This window comes from Cryptomeria japonica, chromosome 7, assembly GCF_030272615.1.
Source record: "Cryptomeria japonica chromosome 7, Sugi_1.0, whole genome shotgun sequence".
Taxonomy (NCBI): Eukaryota; Viridiplantae; Streptophyta; class Pinopsida; order Cupressales; family Cupressaceae; genus Cryptomeria; species Cryptomeria japonica.
This window is the reverse complement of record NC_081411.1, coordinates 516964298-516990564: the sequence shown is the minus strand read 5'-3', so window position 1 is coordinate 516990564 and position 26267 is coordinate 516964298. Positions and strand designations below refer to the sequence as shown.

The following is a 26267-nucleotide window of genomic DNA, read 5'->3' as shown; positions in this document are numbered from 1 at the left end:
GTTTTCTTTACCGCATCCTCTATTCTGGTAGTGCAACACGAAGATGTTGCTATGAAGTTATTTGTAGAATCTTTGATGGGTCCTGCAGCAGATTGGTTTTATTCTCTACCTAATGGTTCCATGAACAATTGGAATGCATTGAGGACGAAATTTGAAAATAGGTTTAAAACAGCAAGATGATTCAGTCCTAGTTGCCTAGTTAAGCTCTATGAAGAAAGAAGTGCATGAGACCATGAGAGATTTTGTAGCCAAATTCAATAAATTATGTAACAGAATCACCACAAATATGAGGCTTGGCGATCATTTGTTGAAAGCTACGTTTATCAATACCCTGCCACCTGACATAAGTTTCACCGTTAAAAGGGAAGGTTCAAATGATGTAGAAGATGCTCAAAATTTGACGGTGGCAATTGAGGATGACCTAATAGTGGTTGGGAAACGAAAGAGAGAGCTGCAGATTGGTAAACCCTCACGAGTAAACTCCACTAATTCTGTAATTCAGAGGTTGGCGAATGATATCATCACTTTGAAAAGGCAAATGTGGAAGGGTCCGTCAACTTCTTATCAAGATATTCCTAGAAGAGATTATAATTACCAAGGAGCTCAAAATAAGACGTCTATAACTACCCCGAACCAAAGGCTAGCAATTGAAGGGCCTTATTCTTCGTCTTCAGGAATGCAAAATCATTGTAATTTCCACTTGACTTCTGATCATGATGGAGCTACTTGCCCAAAGATGATAAGGTATACACAGATGCTCTTAACAAGTGAACATGTCATCGAACCCTATGTAGAAGAGCCTAGATCATCCAAACATGTTGGTGTAAACTTCTTTGAGTATCTACCTGAGAGTGGTGATAAGGAAGATGTGTTAGTTGAAGTGAATGATCCAAATTGTGTTGTGTTCACAGATCACAGCATGCAAAGAGAGAACAAAGTAACTCTTTTTGCACTCCAAAATATCTTCTAACTAAGCAAAAGAAATTGGAGCAGGGAACTCCAGTATTAAACCCCAATTCTTTTGATATTATTGAGTCTTGTAAAAATACTAAGATCTAGATTTCCCAAGATAAATATCTAAGACTAAACCCTAAAGAATTGGTTAGACTAGTTAAGTATGTTAAGGAAAGAACTCCATCATCCTAGTGTGATGCCCAGCTCTCTTGTGAAAATGAAGTTTGTGTTGAAGGACAAGTTTGCTCCAATTCTAAAAATGATCCTTCTTGTTTGCAAGACCTCTCTGCAAGACTAGAACCTTTATATGTGTCTCTATTCATTGTTGCTTTCAAGTTAAGCAATTGTATTATCAACTCTGGGGCTTCAGAAAATGTGATGCCTGCTCAAGTAGCACAAGCCCTAAGTTTGTCCATTATCTCTTCTCAAGGTAAATGTTACTCCATGGATGGCTCTATAGTCCCAATCATAGGGCAGATAAAAGACGAACAGGTAGCTTTAGCTGCTTTCCCTAAAAAGAGAGTGAAGTTAACCATATATTGATATCCCTGCCAGTTATGGAATGCTCCTAAGTAGAAGCTTTTATAAAGACTTGGGAGGCGAAATATAGATGAATTGGTCTCATGCCCTAATCCCACTTGAAGGGAAAAAGATGCATTTAAACCTTGAGCCTATAGCCAAATTTACAGTATTGAAATCTGGGGATCCCAGGGCAGATATTTTGTTTGTAGAAACTGAGCCAGGCACCTACATGTGTTCCTCGACTCTCTGTGACAGTGCAGACCAAATTACTCCCAATTTGATGAATGATTTGTGGACACTAGAATTCGATGGAAGATGTGCCCATGCCAAATCAGAAGTAGGTGTTGTTCTAGTGTCACCTGATGGTTATAAATTTCCTTTTGCCTTCAAGTTGGAGTTTGCCAATACCAATAACACAGCTGAGTATGAAGCCTTACTACTTGGTTTAGGGTTCACCAAAGAAAAGGGGATCAAACAGCTTAGGGTTGTGGGGGATGTTGACTTGATTTTTAAACAAATGAGAAAGATCTATACTGTGAAGAATGGTTGGCTAAGACACTAGAGAAACAAAGTTTGGGATTGTATTGAGATGTTTGATGCTTTCTCGATTGAATCAGTTCCAAGAAGCCAGAACACTAGGGTTGATTCCTTGGTCATCTCAGCTTCTTTACTTCTACCTCATCCTGATTTTGTTGATAAAAAATTTCAAGTAGAAGTCATATACCAACCTAGTGTCCTTGATAATGTGGAACATTGGCAAGTGTTCAATGATGATCAACAGATCATCGAATTCTTTGAGAAATCCCACTCCTTTCCCCACTGTTATTTTGAAAGAAGTAATAATGAAAGTTGTGAGGTGTTAGAAGAGGAAATCATTACCCCCGATGATAAAGAGGTTGAAGTTGTGCAACTAAAACGAAACAAGATACCTAAGGGGTTAGTCTCTCTCGAAAGCCTATTTAATAGACATGATCAGTATTTGAAGCAGAAAAGAAAACCCTTCGAGACCTCAATTGAGTATGACCGAGTGAACATTGGGACTGAAGATGATCCAAAATTTGTCTGCATTGGTAAGTACTGCTCTCCCGAGGAGAAAGAAAAGTTTGTCCCCTTATTGATATGCTACCAAGATGTCTTTTCTTGTAGTTATGTTGATTTGAAGAAGTTTAGAAATGGCAACTTCCAACACAAAATCCCATTGAAGCTTGGTGTTGTGCCATTTAGACAAAAGCAACGCAACTATATCCCTAAAATAGCTTATGTAATCTTCAATGAAATTGAGAAGATGCGAAATGCGAAAATCATTTATCCCATCCATCACTCCACATGGCTAACCAACATAATTCCTGTCAGGGAGAAGAATGGAGAGATAAGGATATGAGTTGATTTCAGGAATTTGAATCAGGCTTCTCTAAAAGATAACTACCCTCTGCCTATCATGGATCATATTTTGCAGACTTTTGTTGGCTCTGAAATGATGTCGATGCTAGATGGCTTCTCAGAGTACAACCAGGTTGAAGTAGCCCCAGAAGATAAGCATAAGACAGTCTTTACTACTCCCATTGGTGTGTTTGCCTATCACAGAATGACATTTGGCCTTATTAATGCAGGAGCAACCTTTAGAGAGCTATGGATATATCTTTTGGAGATTTAAAAAATCAAATTATAGTGATTTGTTTAGATGACCTGACAATATTCCCCAAAAAAAGAGCTAATCACTTGCATGACCTAGAAGTTGTTTTACAGCGATGCTGGGAGAAAGGTATTTCGTTAAACCCTAAGAAGTTTGTTTTTGTTGTAACTAAAGGTAAACTCTTGGGCCATGTTGTTTCAAGGGAAGGGATTAAAATTGACCCTGAGAGGGTAAAGGCGATTATGCAACTAAGCTTCCCTGCGAACAAAGATGGCATTAGGTATTTCTTTGGCCAGGTAAACATTTTGAGGAAGTTTGTTCCTAATTTTGCTGAGCTAACAAAACCTATAACAAAAATGATGAAAAATCATCATGTTTTCAAGTGGAGCGTTGAAGGGAAACAATCTTTTGAGGATATAAAGGTGGTAATTGCAAACGCACCGACACTAATACACCCTGATTTCACCGACTTTGGAATATACTGCTATGCATCAGAAAATACCTTATCAACCATATTGTTATGGAAGAATGAACAAGGTAATGAAGCCCCCATTTCTTTTATGAGTATTTTGCTCAAAAAGTATGAACTGAAAAATTCTCCTCTTGAAAAACATGCCTATGTTGTGGTAAAGGCCTTGAAAAGTTTTAGGTTTTACATTTTGCATTCTCATGTTGTCGTCTTTGTGCCCGAAACCACTGTAAAGAGTATCCTTACCCAACAAGAGATTGGTTGTAACAAAAGAGGGTCTTGGATAGCCAAGGTGCAAGAGTATGATGTAGTCATCCAACCAGCTAATTTGGTTAGAGGGAAGGGTCTGGCTAAGATGATTGCAAAAGGTGGGCCTACTGAAGAAGAGAATCTCCTCTTGGTTTTGTTTACTAGCACAACAGATGAGTGGTTCTCAAATGTTTCGTATTTCTTAACATATGGTGATTGTCCTTCGCATGTGTCCCCCAAGGAGAGAAAGAATTTGAAACTTAAGGCAAGTAAGTATATTATTTGGGAGGGGAATCTACAAGAAAGGAGTAGATGGTACTTTCCTTAGATGCGTTGATACAAAACAACAAAGGAAGTTGTTAGAATTCTTTCATAGTGAAGCATGTGGAGGTCATTATTCAGCCTCTATGACAACCTTCAAGATCCTTCACTAGTTTTATTGGCCCGGAATGTTCAAGGATGCATATGAATGGGTTTCTAAATGTAAAGTGTCTGATGTTTACCGGTAGACCTCATCTAGCTGCCTTACCTCTGAGACCCGTGGTCATTGATGAACCTTTCCAACAATGGGGTATGGATTTTATCGACCCAATTCATCCTAATTCTAGTGTCAGACACACCCATATCTTAACAACCACATATTACTTTACTAAATGGGTAGAAGCTATTCCTGTGAAGAGCACTTCTTTTGAGGTGGTATGTAATTTCCTGAAGATCCTGGTAAGATTTGGGGTGCCTAAGAAACTGGTCACCGATAATGCTAGTTATTTTATTCTCCTGAGATCACTTTATTTTGTTATGAAAATGGCACAAGTCTTGCACATTCATCAGATTACTATCCCCAATGCAATGGACAAGCCGAGTCTAGTAACAAGAATCTAGTCTCCATCATTAAGAAACTACTAGACAAAAATCAGAGAGGATGGCATAAAAAGTTGTATGACGCTCTGTGGGTTGATAGAGTAACGTATAAAAGAGCTATTGGCTTGTCACCTTTTCAATCACTCTATGGAGTGGAAAGTGCCTTACCGCTACCATTGGAACTTTCAACACTCGGTTTGTAGAAAGCTACAGAGGACGAGCAATTTCAATCTGCAGTGGAGAAAAGAATCATGTATTTGAACAAGTTGGAAGAGCAAAGGGATGTAGTGGTAGATAAAATTGCCCAATACCAGCAAATGGTGAAGAAGATACTTGACAAACGGGCCAGAAATAGGAGTTTTACAATTGGAGACTCAGTCCTCCTCTAGGATAGAAGATGGGAGTCAAAAGGTGCACATAAAAATTTTGATTCATTATGGAAGGGACCCTGCAAGATTAGGCAAGTTCTTGCCGATAATACTTTTCTGTTGAACTATCTAGATGGTAATCCATTACCTCTTGCCTATAATGGGCAAGATTTGAAAACCATATGTTGAGGTGTTTTGTTGTCTTTTGTACATAGTTTTGCTTTCCCATTTGTTTGGTTTGTTGTGCCTTGTTTTTGACTATGTTGCCCATTGAATAAGGTTTTTGTCAAGTTAATCTGGATCCTCTACATCCTGTTAGTCCTTGTCCCCTTTCAGAGCCAATGTTACCCTTTAAAAATTCAGATTATGACTTACTTGATTCCCTCCATGTTCATTTCACAAGGTTCTATTTGTTCGCCTCAATAATTTAAGTGCTAAATCGCGATCCTTGTGTACTTATGAAGTTAGTCGCACATCGTTCACTTTCTCTAACCGTGGTCGTGGAGTTGTAGATTTAAAAAAGCCCCCGATCACCCGACCTTTCTCTTTGTCTTGTATTTTGTTTGCTCACGCGAATGTTGTCAAAAGTCTGAAAAACCCCAACCAAAGTTTTGAAGTTTGTGTCCTTCGCGACCGAGCGACTTGTGAAGTCTTGCTCGGATTTCGAGGTGTCACCACCATGTTGAGTCAATTGTACGGACTAACCTTGATTTGCCTTGTAAGCAGGAACATGCAGATGAAGGAACCCTTTTCAAAGCGGCGAAATAAATGCAGCATTGAAGGCATGTCACATCATATGGGTACATCGACAGGGTGGTGAATGTTTTTCGAACCAACTTTCATTGTTCACTTGTGCTTTCATGATGTGAGCTATCTAGTTCGAGCCCATGCAGAGCGGGATTCAAAATCATTGGGTGGGAGTTAAGAACACAAAGATTGAGTTCTTGAACCTAGGAGAGTTCTTGTGAGATCTCGAACAGAAAGAAAGGACCCCATTGCGAGATAAAATCTTTCAGAGTGGTTTAGCCTATGCAATTGGTTTTCCACATGTCGTGCCCTGTGTGTACTTAATTGTTGTGTGTTCTAAAAGATACAACCCAATGACACAAGAAATTCAAAAAGAGGATAGAAAAGTCATTGAACAAATTAACTATAAAAGTGTTTCACGTGCTCTATGCCTCTTTGAGAAAAAAGCCTTCGAAGACATGTAATTTCTTCTCGGTGAAGAATATTTCCGAGCTCATGAAAACTGGTGCAAAAACTGCAATGCCAAGTCTTGGTTGAAATCCGAAAGAGGAGGTAAGTCTCAATTGCCCTCCAAACTAAAAAGAATACATTTTAGGTATAAGATTTTAGAAATTATTGCCTTATTGCAACGTGTAGTGGGAAACGCCCATGTTGACTCTTTTGAATTTTGGATGTGTCGTTTCATTTTAGTAATTTGCAGTCCGCAAAATTCTATCAATTGGGCCTCTATAGTTAGTTACCACTTAAATGAGCAATCAAGGAGTTTTCAATAGTCTCTGGCCTTTAGCATGTGTCCATACTTGGTATATGTTCTAGCCAGTCAAGAATATGTTTGGCCTGGGTTGGAATTACAATGCCCTCCCTCTGCATGTATACCTATTTTCAAAAAAATTCTCCAGCTCACCATGTCGATGGGCATGCAAACCTTTTCCCGTGTAAATGATGTCTTCCTAATGGGACTTGTTAAGGAGCTGGAAGGAAATCCCAGATTGTGCATTTCCCATGAGGCCACTACCTTTGTGATGGAATTAGAAAGTTTCTACACCCAATTTGACAAATTCACGTATCTCAAAATTAGGGGTTTTGAAGAAACTCCGTTAAAGTTGCCTTGTTTTCCTATTGATTTTATTGTATTCTTGGAGGTTTGTCGGCTGATGGCCATGGTTGATGTCAAATATTTGAATATGGGAAAAAAAGGATATCCTTTCCCATTGTCAATGTCTCACTTTTCTTGTAAAACAAAGAGTGTTGCAAAAGGAGTCGAGAAAACCCTAGAAGAATTTCACTTTCATTCCTTGCCTGTGAGGGATAGTTTTGACAACAAAGGTTATGCAAAGTGTTGCTTGTATGGACCCAAGAACTATGTGCACCGGCCAGATATTGAAGATTTTTGGGAAGACTGTTCTGACAATGCTGAGGTGTTTAAAAGAAGTTTCATGAGATTCACTCTTCAACAAATTCATGCTTTTGGCATTTCTTTTAATAATCCTGATAATGCGATGGAAGATGAGGTCATCCTTGACCCTGAATATCACACTCTTGCTGACAAGACTCCACCTGGGATTGATTGGTCAGAAGGTGAGCTCTCAAATTTGATGGCCCGTACAACTTTTGTGTTAAGAAGAACATATGATTGGTTGAATGGAAAGTGGAGACAACATGTTAACCCCTCACAAGGTCAGAAATCATCATCTCGCATAGATAAAGTGGTTGTCTCGGCTACTTCTGTCCAGGTGTCAACAGACAAACCTGCTACTAAATTGCCTAGCCAAGGCTCACAATCTGGTGGTGATGGGGAAAGACCCAAGGAAATTAGAGCCAGACTCAAATCAGCCTAGGAGCAGGATGAAGAGGTTGTGTCGTCAAAAGGGAAGACATCACTTGTTGATTCTGAGGGCATTTACCATCAGATAATTAATGATAATTCATTTTCTGATTTATTGGAAATTTCTTCCTCTCTTGTTCAAAATACTCTTGTGAGTACTGCTAATAGAGACTCAAAACTTGAAAAAACTTCTCCAACCTGGCTGAAAACAGAAGTGTAGAAGAGAAAAACCGCCACATCTACCACCGGTGAATTTGATACAATCGCCCTGTTGTTGCAGAGTTCCCACAAGCCCAAGAAGGTGAAGAGGATGTCTCGAATCATCTCTGATTCTGTGTCTAGTCACCAGCTATTAGAAATCGTTGACCCCATAAAGGATATGAACGAAGGTGAAATAACAGGGAATGATTACAAAATCAGTCATGTGGATATAGAACCTTCTACCCTGGAAGGAGATGTTTATCATGTTGATTTTTCAGTGAATGCACTAATTAAAAGAACAAAGGAGCAAAAGAAAGAAAATTTGGATTTATAGTCTCAAGTGCAGTCATTGAAGGATTTCATTTCATCTTTTATAAATCCTATCACAAGGGAAGCCTCAAGTTCAAGTGTGTAGGGAATTGCCCCTAATAATATGTAAAAAATTTAGAGCAATCTCGAATACGCCAAGATTGTCACTGAGTGGATGGATGAATTGTTTCAGGGTGTTGTCATTTATGTCACCAAGTTTAGGAGATTGTATGTAATTGTGCTAAATAAGAGGAAAGAATTGGTAGTTGAGTTACAACAAGTCCAGAAGGAGCATGGCAATATATTTGAGCTTGCCCGAGAGGTTGCAGAGCTCCTTTCAATGAGTCATGCTACATTGGTGACTGAAAAATTGGTGGAGCATCCTAAAGAAATCGACCCTACTTGGCTTGAGGCTTTGGATTGGAAAGTAAAAATTTATGATGATTACATAGGTGACATTAATAAAGCACTCAGGTAGTACTTTGAAGACCTAGTTAAGATCAAGGATAATTTTAATGCTTTGAAGGTCGATCTGATGGATGGATTTGAGGATAATGTACGTGAGCTTAATCAAATGCTAGATCAGTTCAAGGAGACCTATTAGAAAGAAATCAGAGATCCTCAAACCATTTCCCCAAAGGTGTTCAAGAGGTTGAGCCATCTACAAACTTACACAGTAGCCTTTGAAGTTAATGGCATACACAAAAACCTGGTTGATACAGACAAATCACTTTCTAAGTGGAAGACAAGGTTGCAGGTCACAGCCACCAAGGGATACAAGCATTACTACAGTCATCAACGATTACCGAAAATACAGGCAAAGAATTAAAGCTCAAGAGGTAGCATGTGATCAAAAAGAGGTGGAGGTTATTGGCAATCAAAATTTTGAAGTTGTAGCAGCGGTTGTGATTTTATAGTTTTTATTGCTTTTCTTGATATTGGCTCAATGCCTTTTTTAAAAGACTCAGTTTTAAATAACGGTTGTCTTCAAAAAACCGTTACTTTTTAAGCTTTATATAGTTGGGCAAACTTTGATTTTCTCATTAGAGCAAAACTTATGTTTTATTAAGTATATTTTTGTTTTTCAATTAATTTCAATATAGAAAGACACTAGTGGTTTCAGACATCCATGATCTTTGAGTTGTGGTGAATGAATTCCTTTTGTTTGTGTTGTACAGTTTATTGATGAATGATCTATATTGGAAAGTGAACAATTAAGTACCTCTATTGCTGCAAAAGCATTATTTGTAAATGATTAGTGATTTTTGGTGATTTTTGGTTTATTTAGGATTGGAAAATTCAAAAATAGTACAATTCATGTTGTATGTATGCCTTTCTGAAGCTTTCTGGTTAAAAACATTTCCTTCGTTTGTTTTCCGATTAAAAGCAATTATGAATGGTTTATTATTTGTTGAAAGTCTTATGAAGGTAGTTGCCACCTTGTAAAATAAGCAAAGAATCAATCAATAGATGATAGATGTTTGAGACTGATTCAACTGTGGTTACATTTGTCACCTTTGTGGGCATGAGAATATAGAGTTGGGTGATAAATCTGTTAACCAACAGTACCACACTCCAATTGTTAGACCAAACAAATGACTGATAAATTTAATCTTTTCAATTTTTGTCAATCTTTTCAATGCCCTTTGACCCCATAGTAATGGTTATATACACAAATTGGTCTCTTACAACAAATTATGAGTGATCTTGTCATCAATTGAAGCATATTTATTATGACATTAGCAATTTTGGGCTAGTAAGAAACACCTTAAAATAGCACAATTAAGCATAGCATCTAATTTATATTAATCAATCATATTTTATTTTTGGGGGAAGGAGGGGAGAGGGGGAAGGGGAGGAATTGGCCATAAGAGTTAATATCATAGTAGAGAAATTGGTTTAACATTTTACATGATTCTTAACACATTTCTATATCATTTGTAGGTTTGATTGTAAGTGAAGAGATAATGTTAGCATGCATTTTAAAGGGGGGTTATATGCAATCGACTTGCATGTTCTAATGACTGATTTAACAACACAAAGTTACAATTACTTATGTGTTAACCCAATGTTCCATGCTCTAATAAAATGATGTTTGTTTTACAGCTTTGTAGCTACCATTTACATTGTATATTCATCATGCCATTGTATGCATCCTCACATACATGCAGACAATGCTCATTTATCAAGTTCCATGCCATTCATTTTGGTGTTACTGCCAACAAATCACCTTTCCTATCAACAAGACAATTTTATGGTAAATAAGTATGTCAAACTTTTTTTATTGCATACAAATGAATTCTAATTCAACTTATATTAAGAACAATTACTAAATTTGTAATCCCTTTTAACACTTATCGTACGCTTATTAATGGAATAGTTATATGGAATTAAAGCAAGCAAATAGATCAAATACAAAGAAAATGAGATCTAAAATATTTGCCCTAAATGAACCCCACACAAAAAAATCCAAAAAACATTAGTTATGTCTCTTCATCTTCACTATCTTACAAGTTTTTGTGATTGAATTGATCAATATGAGCCTTCAAAAATATCGTAGATTTTGCAAGCACATCTACAACAGTTTACTAGGTTTCCTCCTTTAAATCAATTTACTTATTCAACATTCTTGACTGCTGTTCTCAAACATGAAGTAGTCTCCTATATTAAGAACATAACGTGACCTCAAATGGCTAGATTTATGCTAAGCGTGAGCAAATGACCTGTGCAAAGGGTTCTAAATTACTCTCCCACAGAGTCTAATGAACAAATAGAACAAAAAACATGAGCTCAATTCTTAATTTTGTCGCTCTTTCCTTAATAGAACAAAATTATACCAAAACAAACTCGTCTAGATAACCCTATCTGTGATGTAGAGATTTGTCTCAAGCTTAATCTTTTGTATGGATTTCCTCTTTAAAAAAATATAATTCTATTGACCACTTATTTTTATTTTTAATTCAATTTGTTGCAAGGAAACCACCTTGTTTCGCAGCGTTTAGTGATGACTTCAAGACATATACCTGTTTTTTATAGTAAAATTGGTTCCAAAAAGGAAGTGGAAAAGATTCATTGTGCGAACAAAATATGCAGCACTAGAAAAATAGCCGAACTCAAAAAATGCAGTGTACACACATTTTTTAATAAAGAAATTGCATGTAACCCACATGTAAAAAACACAATTGGGGAACTAATCATCTAACTTCTTTCATTGGTTAAAGTGAAATTGTTAAGCATGGCTGTGGTGTGAGTAGTAGTGTGGCACTACAATTTTAAAAACAAAAATGATGAAAAGGGTTTGGTCTTTTATGAAGTAATGGACAACTGGCTTCACCAACTACGGATATGCCATTTGATTGATCTAAATTCTATTCTTTACTCTATCGAATTAAATTGTTCAATTCCCACGCATGTTAGCTTATAGGAGCTCTTATGTGCTTCAAACAAAGATGACAGATCATATTTGTCAGTAGCCTATGGATTATTAAAATGTCGCTACAGATGTAGCATCAGGGGACGACATACATTTGGATACCTGCAACACAAGTATGAGAATGGATCCGATGTATTTGCAGGACCACTACAAGCTAGTAAAATGCTGACAAAATCAAGAGATAAGAAAAGCTAGAATCATGAAGATAACATGCCAAACAAGACCTTTGACAAAAATTGAATGTGATGTACTCCCGAAATAAGTTTCAAGTTATTATACAAGATAATTAACAATCAAAACATAATCTTAAAAGAGTCAACAAGCAAGCTAAAGAGAACAACCAACAATAAGTGTCACGTTTAGTCAACCTCTAAAAAAGAAAAAGGAAATCCCTTGAATGCCTTCTCTTACCAAGAAACAAGTGCACCATCCTACAAGGAAGCTTCTCTAGACATTAAAGAGTCAGATAGAGGAGACTTTCATAATAGAAGACTGCAAAACATTAGAAACTAAGAATAAAAACCAAAGGAGAGAGAATTCAGCAACTGCTAAATACTAGGAATACAACACCAGCAAAAAAGAGATGAAATTCCAAAGGCAAAATCACAACAAATCCAGGTCATTACAAAATTTTGTAGACATGTACTTGAGAAACTACTAAGTTTAGCTAAAATCCCAACAATGAATAACACAAGATTCATGTTCTAAAATGTGAGGTACTAAAAAGTTAAAGCAAAAGCAAGTATGAGTAATCTAGTTCAAAAATACAACATACATCAATCAGGCAAATGGCACTCGGGAATGCAACTCATAACTTAGTACATATGAATATAGGTCCTTAATAAAAAGACCAAACTGGGGTCTTCAAAAGGGATTCTCATGGTTTGGATCAACAATGATTTTAGTTCAATCGGAGATGACAATAAACCTTGATGTTTTAATGGCCTCCTCCACAGTGAAGAGATCCATGGAGAAAGTTTTCATAGCAAAATCCTCTGTTTCTTTCTAGAAAATCCAAACCTGAAATGATAACACAGTGTGGAAAAAGACAGCTAGATATTATCCTCTGATCTGATAGGATGTCTGCAAAATGACTATCCTCCTTATTAAGGAAAAAAGAACTTCCTCAAAATGAACAGCAGTCTGAATATTATTGCAACCAAGTATCTAATAATGTTCCCTCTCAAGGACACAAAGATGCTTGATGCAACATAATCCAAGGAAGTCAGTTTATAGCTGAAAACATAAGTCGATGCCTAGTTTCTACACATTGGATGCAAGCTCGATTACACTGTATCTGACCAATGACCAGTAATAATAATACCCTAAGTCACCAGGTTCGAATTCGAATTCGAAGTTCGACAGCTTTGAAATTCGAATGAAGTTCGATGAGGAGAAAATTCGAAATGTATAAAATTCGAATTAAATTCACCATATGTAATTTTTAAAAAATTTTAATAAATATATGTAATATATCTATAAAATTGCCTAAATAGTTTAACATTGATAAATAGATTTGAAATCAAAAAGATGACATATTTATAAAATATAAACCATAGGAAACATATGCTTTCGTGATTGCAAAGATGTTCTTTTGTCAAAAATTCACCGCAGATGAAATTCGAAAAGAGGTAAAAATTCGAAAAAAAAATCATCATTAAATTCTCTTTATATAAATTTGAGTTTTTAAAAATATTAGAATAAACAATATTTAATTTATATATTTTAATTTAAATTTATCAAATTTTATATATTAACAACATTATTAGTTAACATTTATATTAACAACTGAAAGATTTTGGCAGCAGAATTGACAAGCTGGAGCGCAATGTCAAGCAGCTTGCTGATCAAAATTTCCAAATTCTTAAATCTTCGGTAGACAACATGAACATCTTTATCAACAGGTACGAGAACAATGTAGAGAAGGAAGGTGAACAAGAAGGGTCATGAAAGGAGGACCAGAGCCAACACAAAGAATAAGGTCAACATCGAAGGTCGTGAGCTGGAGGATATGAAGACCTCAGCAAACAACATGAAACAAATGGTTGTTCACGCTGAGGAGATCCTGAATAGTATTTAGTTCCAGTTGCTGTCCTTGGTTCTGTCTCTTTGTTGACTTTTGCTTTCCTGTTGTTGTCTATTCCGAGTTTTATGTAATTATGTAATGATGTTTTAAGCTGTGCCCATCCGGTGGGTTCATTTTGACTTTTTGAAGTGATCAGGCACTTTTTTATGCTTTTCTGTTCTCCTGGCTTGTAAAAGGTTCGGGTACCTTTCAAATACCTGTTTTTACTTAATCAAAACATTTATATTAAATTTTAATATTATTTAACATTTTATCCGGCAACAACTTATATTAGATGTTTAATAATATTAAATGTTTAATAAAGGTTCACATTTATCGGGCAACTTTATGAAGTTTCTTTAGTTTTAAAATTTACCTATATCCTCTTTCTCCCGATGCGGCCGTCTAAAACCCTACCGGCAGCAAGCATTGCGTCAACCATTGACTCGCAGCCCTCGTACCTCCCGACAGCAATAGCGAACTGGTTATCTGCCGACAGCAAAAAAAACACCTCTGCCTGTTTCCTGCGAATTTTTAACGAATTTTGGCCAATCGAACTTCAACGAATTTCAACGATTTTTATTGCATGTTTTAATGTTCGGAAAAATTCGAACTTCAAGGATGAAATTCGGCCGAACCTGGTGACTATGCAATCAGATGAACCATATTTTGCTTTATGTATTGGTCCCAGGATTCATAATGTACTTTGCAGTCACTGTAGCCAGTACAGAGCTAATTTATAACTAATGTCAGTACAGATTTTGAGGTCAGACTATTGGATACCATAGAGGACTGTTACTGAATTTCCTGGAAGACAGAATATCATAATATATATGATAAATGTCGAATTTCTTGAAGATCGCCCATTATGCACTACTCTAATGAATTTTTGCACTAGCCTCACCCTACACCAATAACAGAAAATATATTTTCCTTTCCCAAAAAACAGTTAACTTTGATAGAAACAATAACCTGAAGGGACACGAGCCATGTGTTGAAGGACCAAGCAGAGAAGTCCTGCATTGTAACAGAACCATTGTTATGTCTATCTTGCCTGGTTGGGTGAAGATCAATAAGACTTGAAAGGGCCTTAGAATGTGTGGATAGAATCTAATCCATCATTTAACATATTACACACCCCCAAATAAAGCATCTGCCAAGCATGGGGACTCTAAACAAATTAAACACGCAAATGAAAATGCAAGTCATTCATTGTCTGGTCATTGAAGAGCTTCCTTGCTTGGCTAGATGTTAATAATTATAAGGTTGGGATGAGTAGAAATTATATACTGAATCTTACAAAAAAAGTATATTCAAGGAAATTCAACTCAGCTGATACTCAAGTCTCAAACAATGGTGAGTTGAAACCCATCTGATAACACCGCTAAGGCACTTGTGCAGGAAATGGATCACCTTATTACTTGATTCCTGCATTTGAAAGAGACGAATGGCAGGGCCCAGCAGATGTCATGAAAGGCACTCCCTTGTATGTTGCCACACCCTTATCATCAGTGAATAAGTGCTACATAAGATGAAAAATTCCGTCAATAAAAGTACATTAGTTTTTAGCATATATTTTTCTCTGAATTGCTTAATATGACAGGAAATATATTTCTCTGAACATCAAATTACTTCTATTTTAGTAGAGTGAAGATTGTAACACAATTTGCTTCTTTTAAAACTGGAAAGACAACAGTGTTCTTTGTAAAAATTGTGCTTTTTACATAGATTTTAACTTAAGGAAAGATCAAAATCAATTATAATATCTAAAGAAAATTAAAATCGCTCTTTAGCTAATAAAGCCTTTTGGGCATCTACAATCTTCTGCACCTGATCAACCATGTCATAGGCTATCCTGTGTGTCTCTTTCAGTACAAACCTAGATAGTTACATTGCACTGTAGAAAAGAAAGTTTTTTTTAAAAAAAGGGTCATCTGGGCAATGAATATACACCCAACTGAATTCTATGGAATATGGTATTGTAAGTTGAGGGCTGAGGCATTGGTCAAATGGTAGAAATTGTATTTTATGGAACTCACCAAATTCTAACCAATAATGGATGAAGCAATGAATAAACAGGCCAAAAGATTTTTGACGATGAGCATCCCTTTTGTCTTGAGCTTTGAAGGACATGATGAATTTTATTTCAGATGTTATACAATTTTTCGAGTAAGTATAAAAGTCCAGCTGGTTTTGGGGGTCCCTTAACTCCAGGTACCTTTCACAAAAATGAAAACCAAAAAATTCCTTCTAGTGATCTATACTGCCCAAAGAAACATACAAGTGTGTCTGTCAGCAAAAAGGAGAAATTTAGATACCAATTACTGTTCAGGGCCTATGTTAACAATAAATTCTAATGGATGGTAATCATGGCAGTGTCATGCAGATTCTGATCCCGTCCAATCATTCATCACAATTACAATATTCAATGTGTGTGATTATAGACAAACTCTAAGGAGCCAACACTTATAACAACAGGACTACTTGCAAAAGGAGCCTAAAATTGTCCAAGGAGTTGAACTTAATTGGTTAAAGCTTTAAGTTCTCAATGTGGAGACCCAAGTTCAAATCACAATGGGACATCTAATATGGAATTCTAAGTTGTGACTCTTGGTCTTCCATAGTTGGCTCCTAATGTGGAGGTGTTTTCTAAATAAGTGAATTTCTAAATTGTGACTCTTGGTCCTCCATAGGTGATTCCTAGTGTGGTTGCTCAAGGAGCTGATATTAGTCTGGTGGTTGTGCTTTCAAAAGCTTGTAATGGTCTTGCTTTGATGCTCATATGAGCAAAAAATTTGTAAAGTCCCAAAGACCTCAGTTTAAAGTTTATATTTGACAGATTGTCAAATCATTGTAAAACCATGAGAGGATTGTAACATATGAGCAAAAAATTTGTAAAGTCCCAAAGACCTCGGTTTAAAGTTTATATTTGATAGATTGTCAAATCATTGTAAAACCATGAGAGGATTGTAATATAATATGTGATTTGTTTCGTCAGCATATAGTTGTTGGGTAGATGGTTAACAGAAATACTAGAAAGCTATTGCAGTCATTTGTCTGTAGAGGCATTGAAAAACTAGATCTGTTGGTGTCGTTTTAACATTATTTGATGTTAACAAGGTTATTTAATAAGAGTACTTCTTGAATATGAGAGGATATAAACAACTAAGTTTTATAGCTTTAAGTACTATTGAGAGACAGTGGGATACCGATGTAAGACAGGAATGTGCTCTGGCTTTTCCACAAAGTATTTGGCAATACTAACGAAAAAAACTTGAAAACTTGCTTGATTTTGCTTGTGGAGTGAGAGCATAGTTGTAAATTTAGCTAATCAGTACGTGCTAAATATCACTGTTTTGCAAGATAATTGTATTTACCGGTGTGATCTTTTCCAACTGCTTCTTCTTCGGATTCAAGACTTCCTCTGGCTTTCCTTCATGCCTATTTAGATAAATTACAAGAACAATAGTCAAAAAAACATAGACCAACATTCATTATAATGCCTTGTATTAAAAACTGAAAACTACAAAATTTAAACTCAAGCAACAGAGAATGATAACTTAAATAGACGCCTGAGTAGGGGCTGAATGCATAAATAAGACAACCATATAAATTTATTCAAGCATATCTTCCCCGACAAGGTTTAGATGGCTTCCCAAAAGAGGCATTCATTTACATCCAAAGCAGTTACACAACTTACCTCTTTGCTTTTTATTTTATAAATGCTAACTGAAAATTGCATTTTATTTACTTGTACAATTAAAGGTTATAATATAAAAGTTTGATATTTAGTTTTCTTATAATGGAAGCAAGTGTACCCTTAAGTTCTTTACCCTGATGTCTCATCATTTAAAACTTAGAGGCCACTCCCCACCCATCCATTGAAATTTGGAAGGCTTCCTAGCAAAGTTGCATGGACATGGATATTGATACAAATACGGATACGATATCAGATACAGATATGTGTTGATTATAATTAGGGAATGGCGGAATCCAATTGCCTTGGACAACATTGCAATCCGCCCAAGGGGGCCAGCCCCTTCCCAACGTGTAGGGCTGGGCCCTATACCCCACGGCATCTAAAGAAGACCCCACACTACATCTCCACACTACTTACATACAAGCTAACACGCCAACATAGGGCCAACCCTATCCTTATGCATTTCGGTTAATAAATTAAAGGACTTTAATTTATAAAGGCAAGCCGACATGATTAAGACTATTGCTCCACATATAAATAAACACAAACTTCACATCATTAATCATTCATTCAGTTCCATGTGAAATATATGTGCCTGCCTAATGCAAACTTAAAGGAGCAACATTGTATCTGCCATTACAGCGAATTACCTCTGCCATTAAAGTGAACTTCCATCTGCTAGTTAAGGTGCGAAATTCATCAATGTGGAAAGCGAACTGAGTGCTAAGGCTGCAGTCCATAAAAGAGCAGACTTCATATGCAAATATTGCAGATCTAGGGTTTGGACCTGATTGCTGTTAAAGGGGCAGATGTGACAATTTGATGTTTATGAAAGTGCAGTCTTGTGGAAGACATTATCAGTCCTAAGTGCAATCACCTTCAAGTACTTGAGATAAGTGTTGTAACCTTCATATGCATTCAATCCATAATCAGATCTGAGGATCTTTTCTAGCTGGGTTTTTCCTCCTAGGAGGTTTTCCCAGGGTAATTGTGTCTTGTACTTATTTTGCTCTTTTCTTGGTTATGCTTAAATCTGGAAAACTATAACCTATTCATTTAATCAATTTAGTTAGTAATTAAATTCTGATTTTCTGAGTTTACATTAATCTGAAAGTGTTAAATCAACATGGTATCAGAGCCAAGATCTAGCATCCTGTAGCCTAGATCTTGCACTTTCTTGCTGTCGTAAAATTGATGACAGGTTCCAGGATCAAGGAAAGATTGAAAAGGTTTTGTGATCAAAGGTTTAGCATGGTCACATCTTGGTCCAGTATGCTTGAAGATCTGACTCTTCAGCGTCATTCAAGCTAAGTATTTTTGAGTCATTGCATTCTTGATTGCAAGAGATTGAAGTATTATCGTTTGGCTGACCTAGTTCTAGGTCATATTGATTTTATGATTCTAATTGCCTTAGTGGGTAGACTTATCTAATATAGAACATTATTTAGATTTGCATACTCTTTTTGTTAGAACTTAAAAGGTATTCTAAATTTCTGTTTGAGTATTGCAAGGTATTATAGATCGATTCTTCGTTAATATTTTGATTGAAATCAGGAATGTCTTGGACTCATCATCCACAGTTGCCATCTATATAACTATGATCTAAATACTTGTTATGTTCTCTGCATATGTAATTTAGATATTGTTATTATGTTAAATAATATGGATTGGTTCTATTATTGACTTTTGATCTAAAAGTTCTAAGTATTCTTGTGATGAATACTTATATGCATTCTAAGTGAGTAGCTGTGCTTGGTTGAGTTATGATTTTTTTAATGATCTTCATTCATGACATTTTTTTTATTGACTTGAATTCTACTTGACATGAACGACTTATGGAGATGTGTACAGTCATGAGGAGCTAATGATTGTTTAACTTCGCATCATTGATATAAGTATACCAACTGAGGTGTAGGAATTTTATGTTCTATTAATTGTGGAGATGAACTCTTAATGAACAAATCAAGATCACTTTGACTTAATATTTTTGGCCTATGTGTAACTTTACTAATAGGTGTTCCTAATAGAAAAGTTTAGTTGAAAGATGATCTGCAATCATGTTCGTAGTATGCAAGGGTTAATGCTAGACAGCCTTGTAGTTCGTATAATATAGATCTTCTTCATGTGCTTTTGACGTATGGGATTCTTCTACTATCATAAACTACCTTAAGATCTGTTTGGTTTTGATCAAGTATAAATTGTGCTTGGTGGTTAACAAAGAGTATAACTAATATTTTATTAATATCATTTTGCAGAATGTTGTTGTTGTTAGATCAATGTTATCAATGCTCACTCGTTTTGATTTACTTCTAATTACTTCCTCTAGACTGAACTGCAAATAGATGAACTAATGGATATTATGGCTGCATTCAGTCTTTGGTCTTTTCTATGATTTGAGTGAACTATTACTTTCGTTTATTGTTAAACCAATGTTATAAAGTGTTCTAGTATTCATGTGTTTCAGAACATAGCCTTGAGATGTTCTCAAACCTTCAAATCTGACCATTGATGTGAAGAATGAGATCTACTATAAATGTTTTATGAAGAAGTTATGTGTGGCTCCTTGTTGTTTTAGAAATGTATTAAAGATTCCTTGATGTTTTAGGGCAAATCTTTCTTGCTTGGTTTTGTAAAGATAATGATCAACTATGGACCTTAATGGAATCTTGAGTTCTAATAATTGTAGATTCGTCACTTCTCCTATAAGAGGTTGATGGGGCACGGTTGGATGATTTGTGAGGGTTTTTTTTTTGTTTTGTTTTTTTGTTTTTTGTATTTGTGCTTACTCCGTCGTCTGTTCCAAGAGATTGAATTTATATCTTATCTTACTAACGTTGCATAATGTTCCTATTCATTGGCTGAAACTATTTTTAACAAATCTGTGATTCTATTTGTGATTTCTCTTTGAAAGATTTCGCAATTGATCTCTTAGGATTTTCATTTTCTATTGATGACATTTGATTGACAATCTTGTTGTGTAATCTCTTGATGGAAGTTATCCTCATCTTATCTCAACAATTGTGCTATGGGTTCACCTTATTGATTGAAAGACAGATGGACAGGATCCTTGAGATTAACATAAAAGATTGATTGTGCAGAAGTTAAGAGGGAGCACCTCTTTCTGAGTTTGGTATACTCTAACTTATGTTGGTTGATTACTTTTCTTATGAGCATTAGCATGGAATTATTTTCTTGGGTCAAGCATTTTTAATTTCATTGAACTGACTTGATGCTTAAATGTATGATTTCCTATCCTTAAGTGCAAGAAATTGATTGGATCTTTCAGTGGCTTGGAGTGCCTCTGAAACAGGGCATACTAATTCTTCCAGCGAAATTATTGGGATGGGCATACACTCGAAGGAAGTTTGAGTGCCTTGGAAGCTGTGATTGAACACAATTGCTGCTGAGAGGGAGTTCCAGCTATTTTGGTATATCTTAAGGGTTATGAGATTTAGGATAGAGTAACTCATGTGTGCAGATTGAAGAAAGCCATGTATGGCCTCAAACAGGCCTCTCGTGCTTGGTATGAAAGAATTGATAAATACTTGTTAAGTTTAGGGTTTTGTAAAAATGATGTTGACTCTAATATCTACTTTAAGTTATCCAATGATGAAATGCTAATTATAGTTCGATATGTGGATGATTTATTTCTTAGTAGTAAAGATGAACTTATCATTAGATGTAAGAAAGAACTAGCTTCAGAATTTGAAATGAAGGACTTAGGTTTAATGCATTATTTCCTAAGTCTAGAAGTATGGCAAAGGTCTAATGAAATTTACTATTGATATTTTGAAAAGAGTTAGAATGATGGATTGTAATCCTATGTCTACTCCTATGGAATCTAACTTAAAGAAGTTAAGTGTTTATGCAGCTAATTCTGATTTTGCAGATCCATTAGAGTACAGGCAGTTGATTGAATCACTGATGTATCTAGTTAACACTAGACCAGACATATGCTTTGCTGTGAATGCTCTCAGCTAGTTCATGAGATTGCCCAAACATGTTCATCTTGTTGCAGCCAAGCACATCCTAAGATACTTGCGAGGCACAATTGGTTATGGGCTGAAGCTGCTTAGGTTCAGATTGGTCAAGAAGTGTTACGAACAAGGAAAACACTTCAAGCATTCACCTGCTGGGATCTCTTGGACCTACAGGTACAGTCCTCAGTTGCATTGAGTATTGCTGAAGCTAAATACATTGTTGCAAGTGTTGCATCAAGAGAAGCAGTGTGGTTTCTCAAAATTCCTGTTATGTTGTTTTGATTTATTATCAGAGGTGTATAGAGATACCTGACAATTCAGTGTTTTATGACAGGACAATCATGTGTTGCAGATGTTCTCACCAAGTCTCTTGAAGCTTGAGTACTTCAAAAGATAGACTTGAAGTTGTGAAGAACACGCCTTGGTTGAGAGAGAGTCTCAACCTCAGTGATACATTGTGTTGTATCAACCACCCTCTTCGGACAATGTAAGGTGGTATTGTAATCTTCTCAGGGAGAAGAGTAATTGTTAACCATCCTCTGCGGGCAATGTAAGATGGTATTGTAATCTTCTCAGGGAGAAGAGTAATTGTTAACCATCCTCTGTGGGCAATGTAAGATGGTATTGTAATCTTCTCAAGGAGAAGAATAATTGTTAACCATCCTCTGCGGGCAATGTAAGATGGTAGAAAAAATCCTCTCCACCCTCTGCGGGCAATGTAAGGTGGATCCAGTATATGCTTGTGTGCGAGCTGGAAGATTATATTATGTAGTTCCATTGTATGCATGTGTGCAAGATGGAAGACTACAATATTCTGATTATGTCTATTCCATTTCTTGCTTGTGTGCAAGATGGAGGAATATGTTTATTAGATTCCATTCTATGCTTGTGTGCAAGATGGAGGACTATGTCTTCATTTTATGTTTATGGAGAGCAATGATTAAGTATCTCCACTCTATGCTTGGGTGCAAGATGGAAGATTATGATGTTACATTCTTCTTTGGGAGAAGACTGAGGTTAAGGCAATGAATGATAGATATGCGTGATCGATGGCATGGAAAGACTCCATGATGTGCATGAATAATTGTGTATGTATTCATGACTTGCAAGTGTGCATGTTAAAGTTTGAAGTCACCCTCCACAGGCAATACAAGATGGATACTATGGGATACTTGTTGTGATCCTCTCTCAATAATATTTCAAGTTGACAGCTAAAGTTCGGATTAAACATTGTATGTATTACTTAGGGTTGGGCCCTAATCTTGTAACCTAGTTGTAAGATTATCTTTCTCCCTAATTAAGAGGGAGTGTTGATTATAATTAGGGAATGGCGGATTCCAATTGCCTTGGGCAACATTGGAATCCGCCCAAGGGAACCAGCCCCTTCCCAACGTGTAGGGTTGGGCCCTATACCCCACGGCATCTAAAGAAGACCCCACGCTACATACATACAAGCTAATATGCCAACATAGGGCCAGCCCTATCCTTATGCATTTCGGTAAATAAATTAAAGGACTTTAATTTATAAAGGCAAGCCGACATGATTAAGACTATTGCTCCATATATAAATAAACACAAACTTCACATCATTAATCATTCATTCAGTTTTTCCATGCGAAATATATGTGCCTGCCTAATGCGAACTTAAAGGAGCAACATTGTATCTGCCATTACAGTGAATTACCTCTGCCATTAAAGCGAACTTAATCTGCTAGTTAAGGTGCGAAATTCATCAATGTGGAGAGCGAACTGAGTGCTAAGGCTGCAGTCCATAAAAGAGCAGACTTCATATGCAAATATTGCAGATCTAGGGTTTGGACCTGATTGCTGTTAAAAGGGGCAGATGTGACAATTTGATGTTTATGAAAGTGCAGTCTTGTGGAAGACATTATCAATCCTAAGTGCAATCACTTTCAAGTACTTGAGATAAGTGTTGTAACCTTCATATGCATTCAATCCATAATCAGATCTGAGGATCTTTTCTAGCTGGGTTTTTCCTCCTAGGAGGTTTTCCCAAGGTAGTGTCTTGTACTTATTTTGCTCTTTTCTTGGCTATGCTTAAATCTAGAAAACTATAACCTCTTGATTTAATCAATTTAGTTAGTAATTAAATTCTGATTTTCTAAGTTTACATTAATCTGAAAGTGTTAAAATCAGCAATATGGTGTAATGTCCCCATCTTGGGGGAACTCTATCTCTAAAACAACATATTTCAGGGGGGAACATGTCCTTGTGGAACATTCAGTCTTAAGACAAGAAGTCTTGCCCAACATTATTTTAAGTTTTTAAAAGGTAAAAGCAGTGTTCCAATCACTTGTAGCAGCAAAGATGAAAACAGCTATTTGAATGTGTAATGGCAGTTCCAGCACAATTCATACTCCTATTTCCAAGCATTTATTATTAGTTGAAAACAAGGAAGAGTATCAATATGTCATCTTTGCAATGACTGGGATTTGGGTGTTTTCCAAACAACATCATGTGATTTTCCCAGCCGCTTAGGGTTTTCAATGGTATGATGGTAATTCATTGGTGAAATTTAGAGTTTATTAGATTCCATTCTATGCTTGTGTGCAAGATGGAGGACTATGTCTTCATTTTATGTTTATGGAGAGCAATGATTAAGTATCTCCACTCTATGCTTGGGTGCAAGATGGAAGATTATGATGTTACATTCTTCTTTGGGAGAAGACTGAGGTTAAGGCAATGAATGATGGATATGCGTGATCGATGGCATGGAAAGACTCCATGATATGCATGAATAATTGTGTATGTATTCATGACTTGCAAGTGTGCATGTTAAAGTTTGAAGTCACCCTCCACAGGCAGTACAAGATGGATACTATGGGATACTTGTTGTGATCCTCTCTCAATAATATTTCAAGTTGACAGCTAAGTTCGGATTAAACATTGTATGTATTACTTAGGGTTGGGCCCTAATCTTGTAACCTAGTTGTAAGATTATCTTTCTCCCTAATTAAGAGGGAGTGTTGATTATAATTAGGGAATGGCGGATTCCAATTGCCTTGGGCAACATTGGAATCCGCCCAAGGGAACCAGCCCCTTCCCAACGTGTAGGGTTGGGCCCTATACCCCACGGCATCTAAAGAAGACCCCACGCTACATACATACAAGCTAATATGCCAACATAGGGCCAGCCCTATCCTTATGCATTTTGGTAAATAAATTAAAGGACTTTAATTTATAAAGGCAAGCCGACATGATTAAGACTATTGCTCCACATATAAATAAACACAAACTTCACATCATTAATCATTCATTCAGTTTTTCCATGCGAAATATATGTGCCTGCCTAATGCGAACTTAAAGGAGCAACATTGTATCTGCCATTACAGTGAATTACCTCTGCCATTAAAGCGAACTTAATCTGCTAGTTAAGGTGCGAAATTCATCAATGTGGAGAGCGAACTGAGTGCTAAGGCTGCAGTCCATAAAAGAGCAGACTTCATATGCAAATATTGCAGATCTAGGGTTTGGACCTGATTGCTGTTAAAAGGGGCAGATGTGACAATTTGATGTTTATGAAAGTGCAGTCTTGTGGAAGACATTATCAGTCCTAAGTGCAATCACTTTCAAGTACTTGAGATAAGTGTTGTAACCTTCATATGCATTCAATCCATAATCAGATCTGAGGATCTTTTCTAGCTGGGTTTTTCCTCCTAGGAGGTTTTCCCAAGGTAATTGTGTCTTGTACTTATTTTGCTCTTTTCTTGGTTATGCTTAAATCTAGAAAACTATAACCTATTGATTTAATCAATTTAGTTAGTAATTAAATTCTGATTTTCTAAGTTTACATTAATCTGAAAGTGTTAAAATCAGCAATATGGTGTAATGTCCCCACTTTGAAATAGAATTTAATAATAAATAATAATAATAAAATTTAAATATTAGAGATTAAATTAAATATAATTAATTAAAATTTATATAAGTTAATGAATGGTCAAAAGACATGGAAGGAAAAGTTGCGACTCCCTCAACAATGAGATATAAAAGGGAGAAGAGAACCTCATTTGAGAGGGGGGATAATTGGGAAATGAGAAGGGCACATCTGATTTAAATAAGAAGTACATACCTGATTATGAAAGGTTATGTCCCTTTCAAAGGCCAGAAATAATGAAGAGTTGCACTCTTTCAAAAAGATGCTAATGGTGAAAGGGTGTGTCCCTTGCCAAAGGGCATGCATGATGAAGAGGTGTGACCTCTCCCTCACATTGAGAAATATAAAGGAAAGGAATCCAAGCAACCAGGAACATCACCATTGATTGGATCAGATCAAAACTGTTACTCAGTTACAGGCAGTAGCTTCTTACTTAATTTCATATATATTCATAATTCATAGAGGAAATTATAAAGTCTGCCAGCAAGGAATATACATAGAAACTGCCAGGAAGGGAAAAGAGAGGAGGGAATAAACACGGATTATTGATCTAAGTCTGCCAGTAAGGTAAGAAAGGAGCACGGGAAGAATCTGCAGCTCTGCCAGAATAGGAAAATAGGAGCAGGCAGCAACAGGTATGTAGAAGACCATTTTTTGTTAGAATATTAAAGTATAGCAGTCAACAAATTATAATTATATTAAATCTTATTGATATATCATTAATGGTAACTGTTATGTATAGTGTTAATCAAATAGAAGGCATTAATATGATATTAATTTGAGAAAGAAATTAGATAAATAATATTAATAATTAAAATGATAATAGTGTCAGACTGGACGTATAAATATATATCTGCGCATTAATTTTGGAATACATAATACAATTAAATTCAGGCTGCACAAAATATTGTAATGCTGTATCTCCATATGATGTGACTAATATAAGGAATAATAAATTCAGTAAAATGGAATAATGGTAATAAATGGTTAATACTGATACAAAGATACTAACAGAAAATATTGATGATAACACAATACAAGGCACTAATGTAATAT

The 26267-nt window shown here is 36.1% G+C and overlaps 1 protein-coding gene across 4 annotated transcripts in view; it reads right to left on the bottom strand.

The window, feature by feature from the left end:
- Positions 1-10198: 10198 nt before the first annotated feature.
- Positions 10199-26267, bottom strand: part of LOC131061665 (uncharacterized) — a 93862-nt gene continuing 77793 nt past the window's right edge. Inside the window, exons 11-14 of one of the 4 annotated variants that reach the window (XM_057995479.1) lie at positions 17014-17077; positions 15050-15158; positions 14609-14653; positions 10199-10373 (exon numbers count right to left, since the gene is read on the bottom strand). In XM_057995479.1, coding sequence (XP_057851462.1) covers positions 15054-15158; positions 17014-17077 — 169 coding nt within the window. In that variant the 3' untranslated portion in view covers positions 10199-10373; positions 14609-14653; positions 15050-15053. Of the gene's footprint in view, positions 10374-14542; positions 15159-17013; positions 17078-26267 lie in introns of those variants that run through there. The other 3 variants (XM_057995478.1, XM_057995477.1, XM_057995476.1) reach the window with 3 other exon arrangements.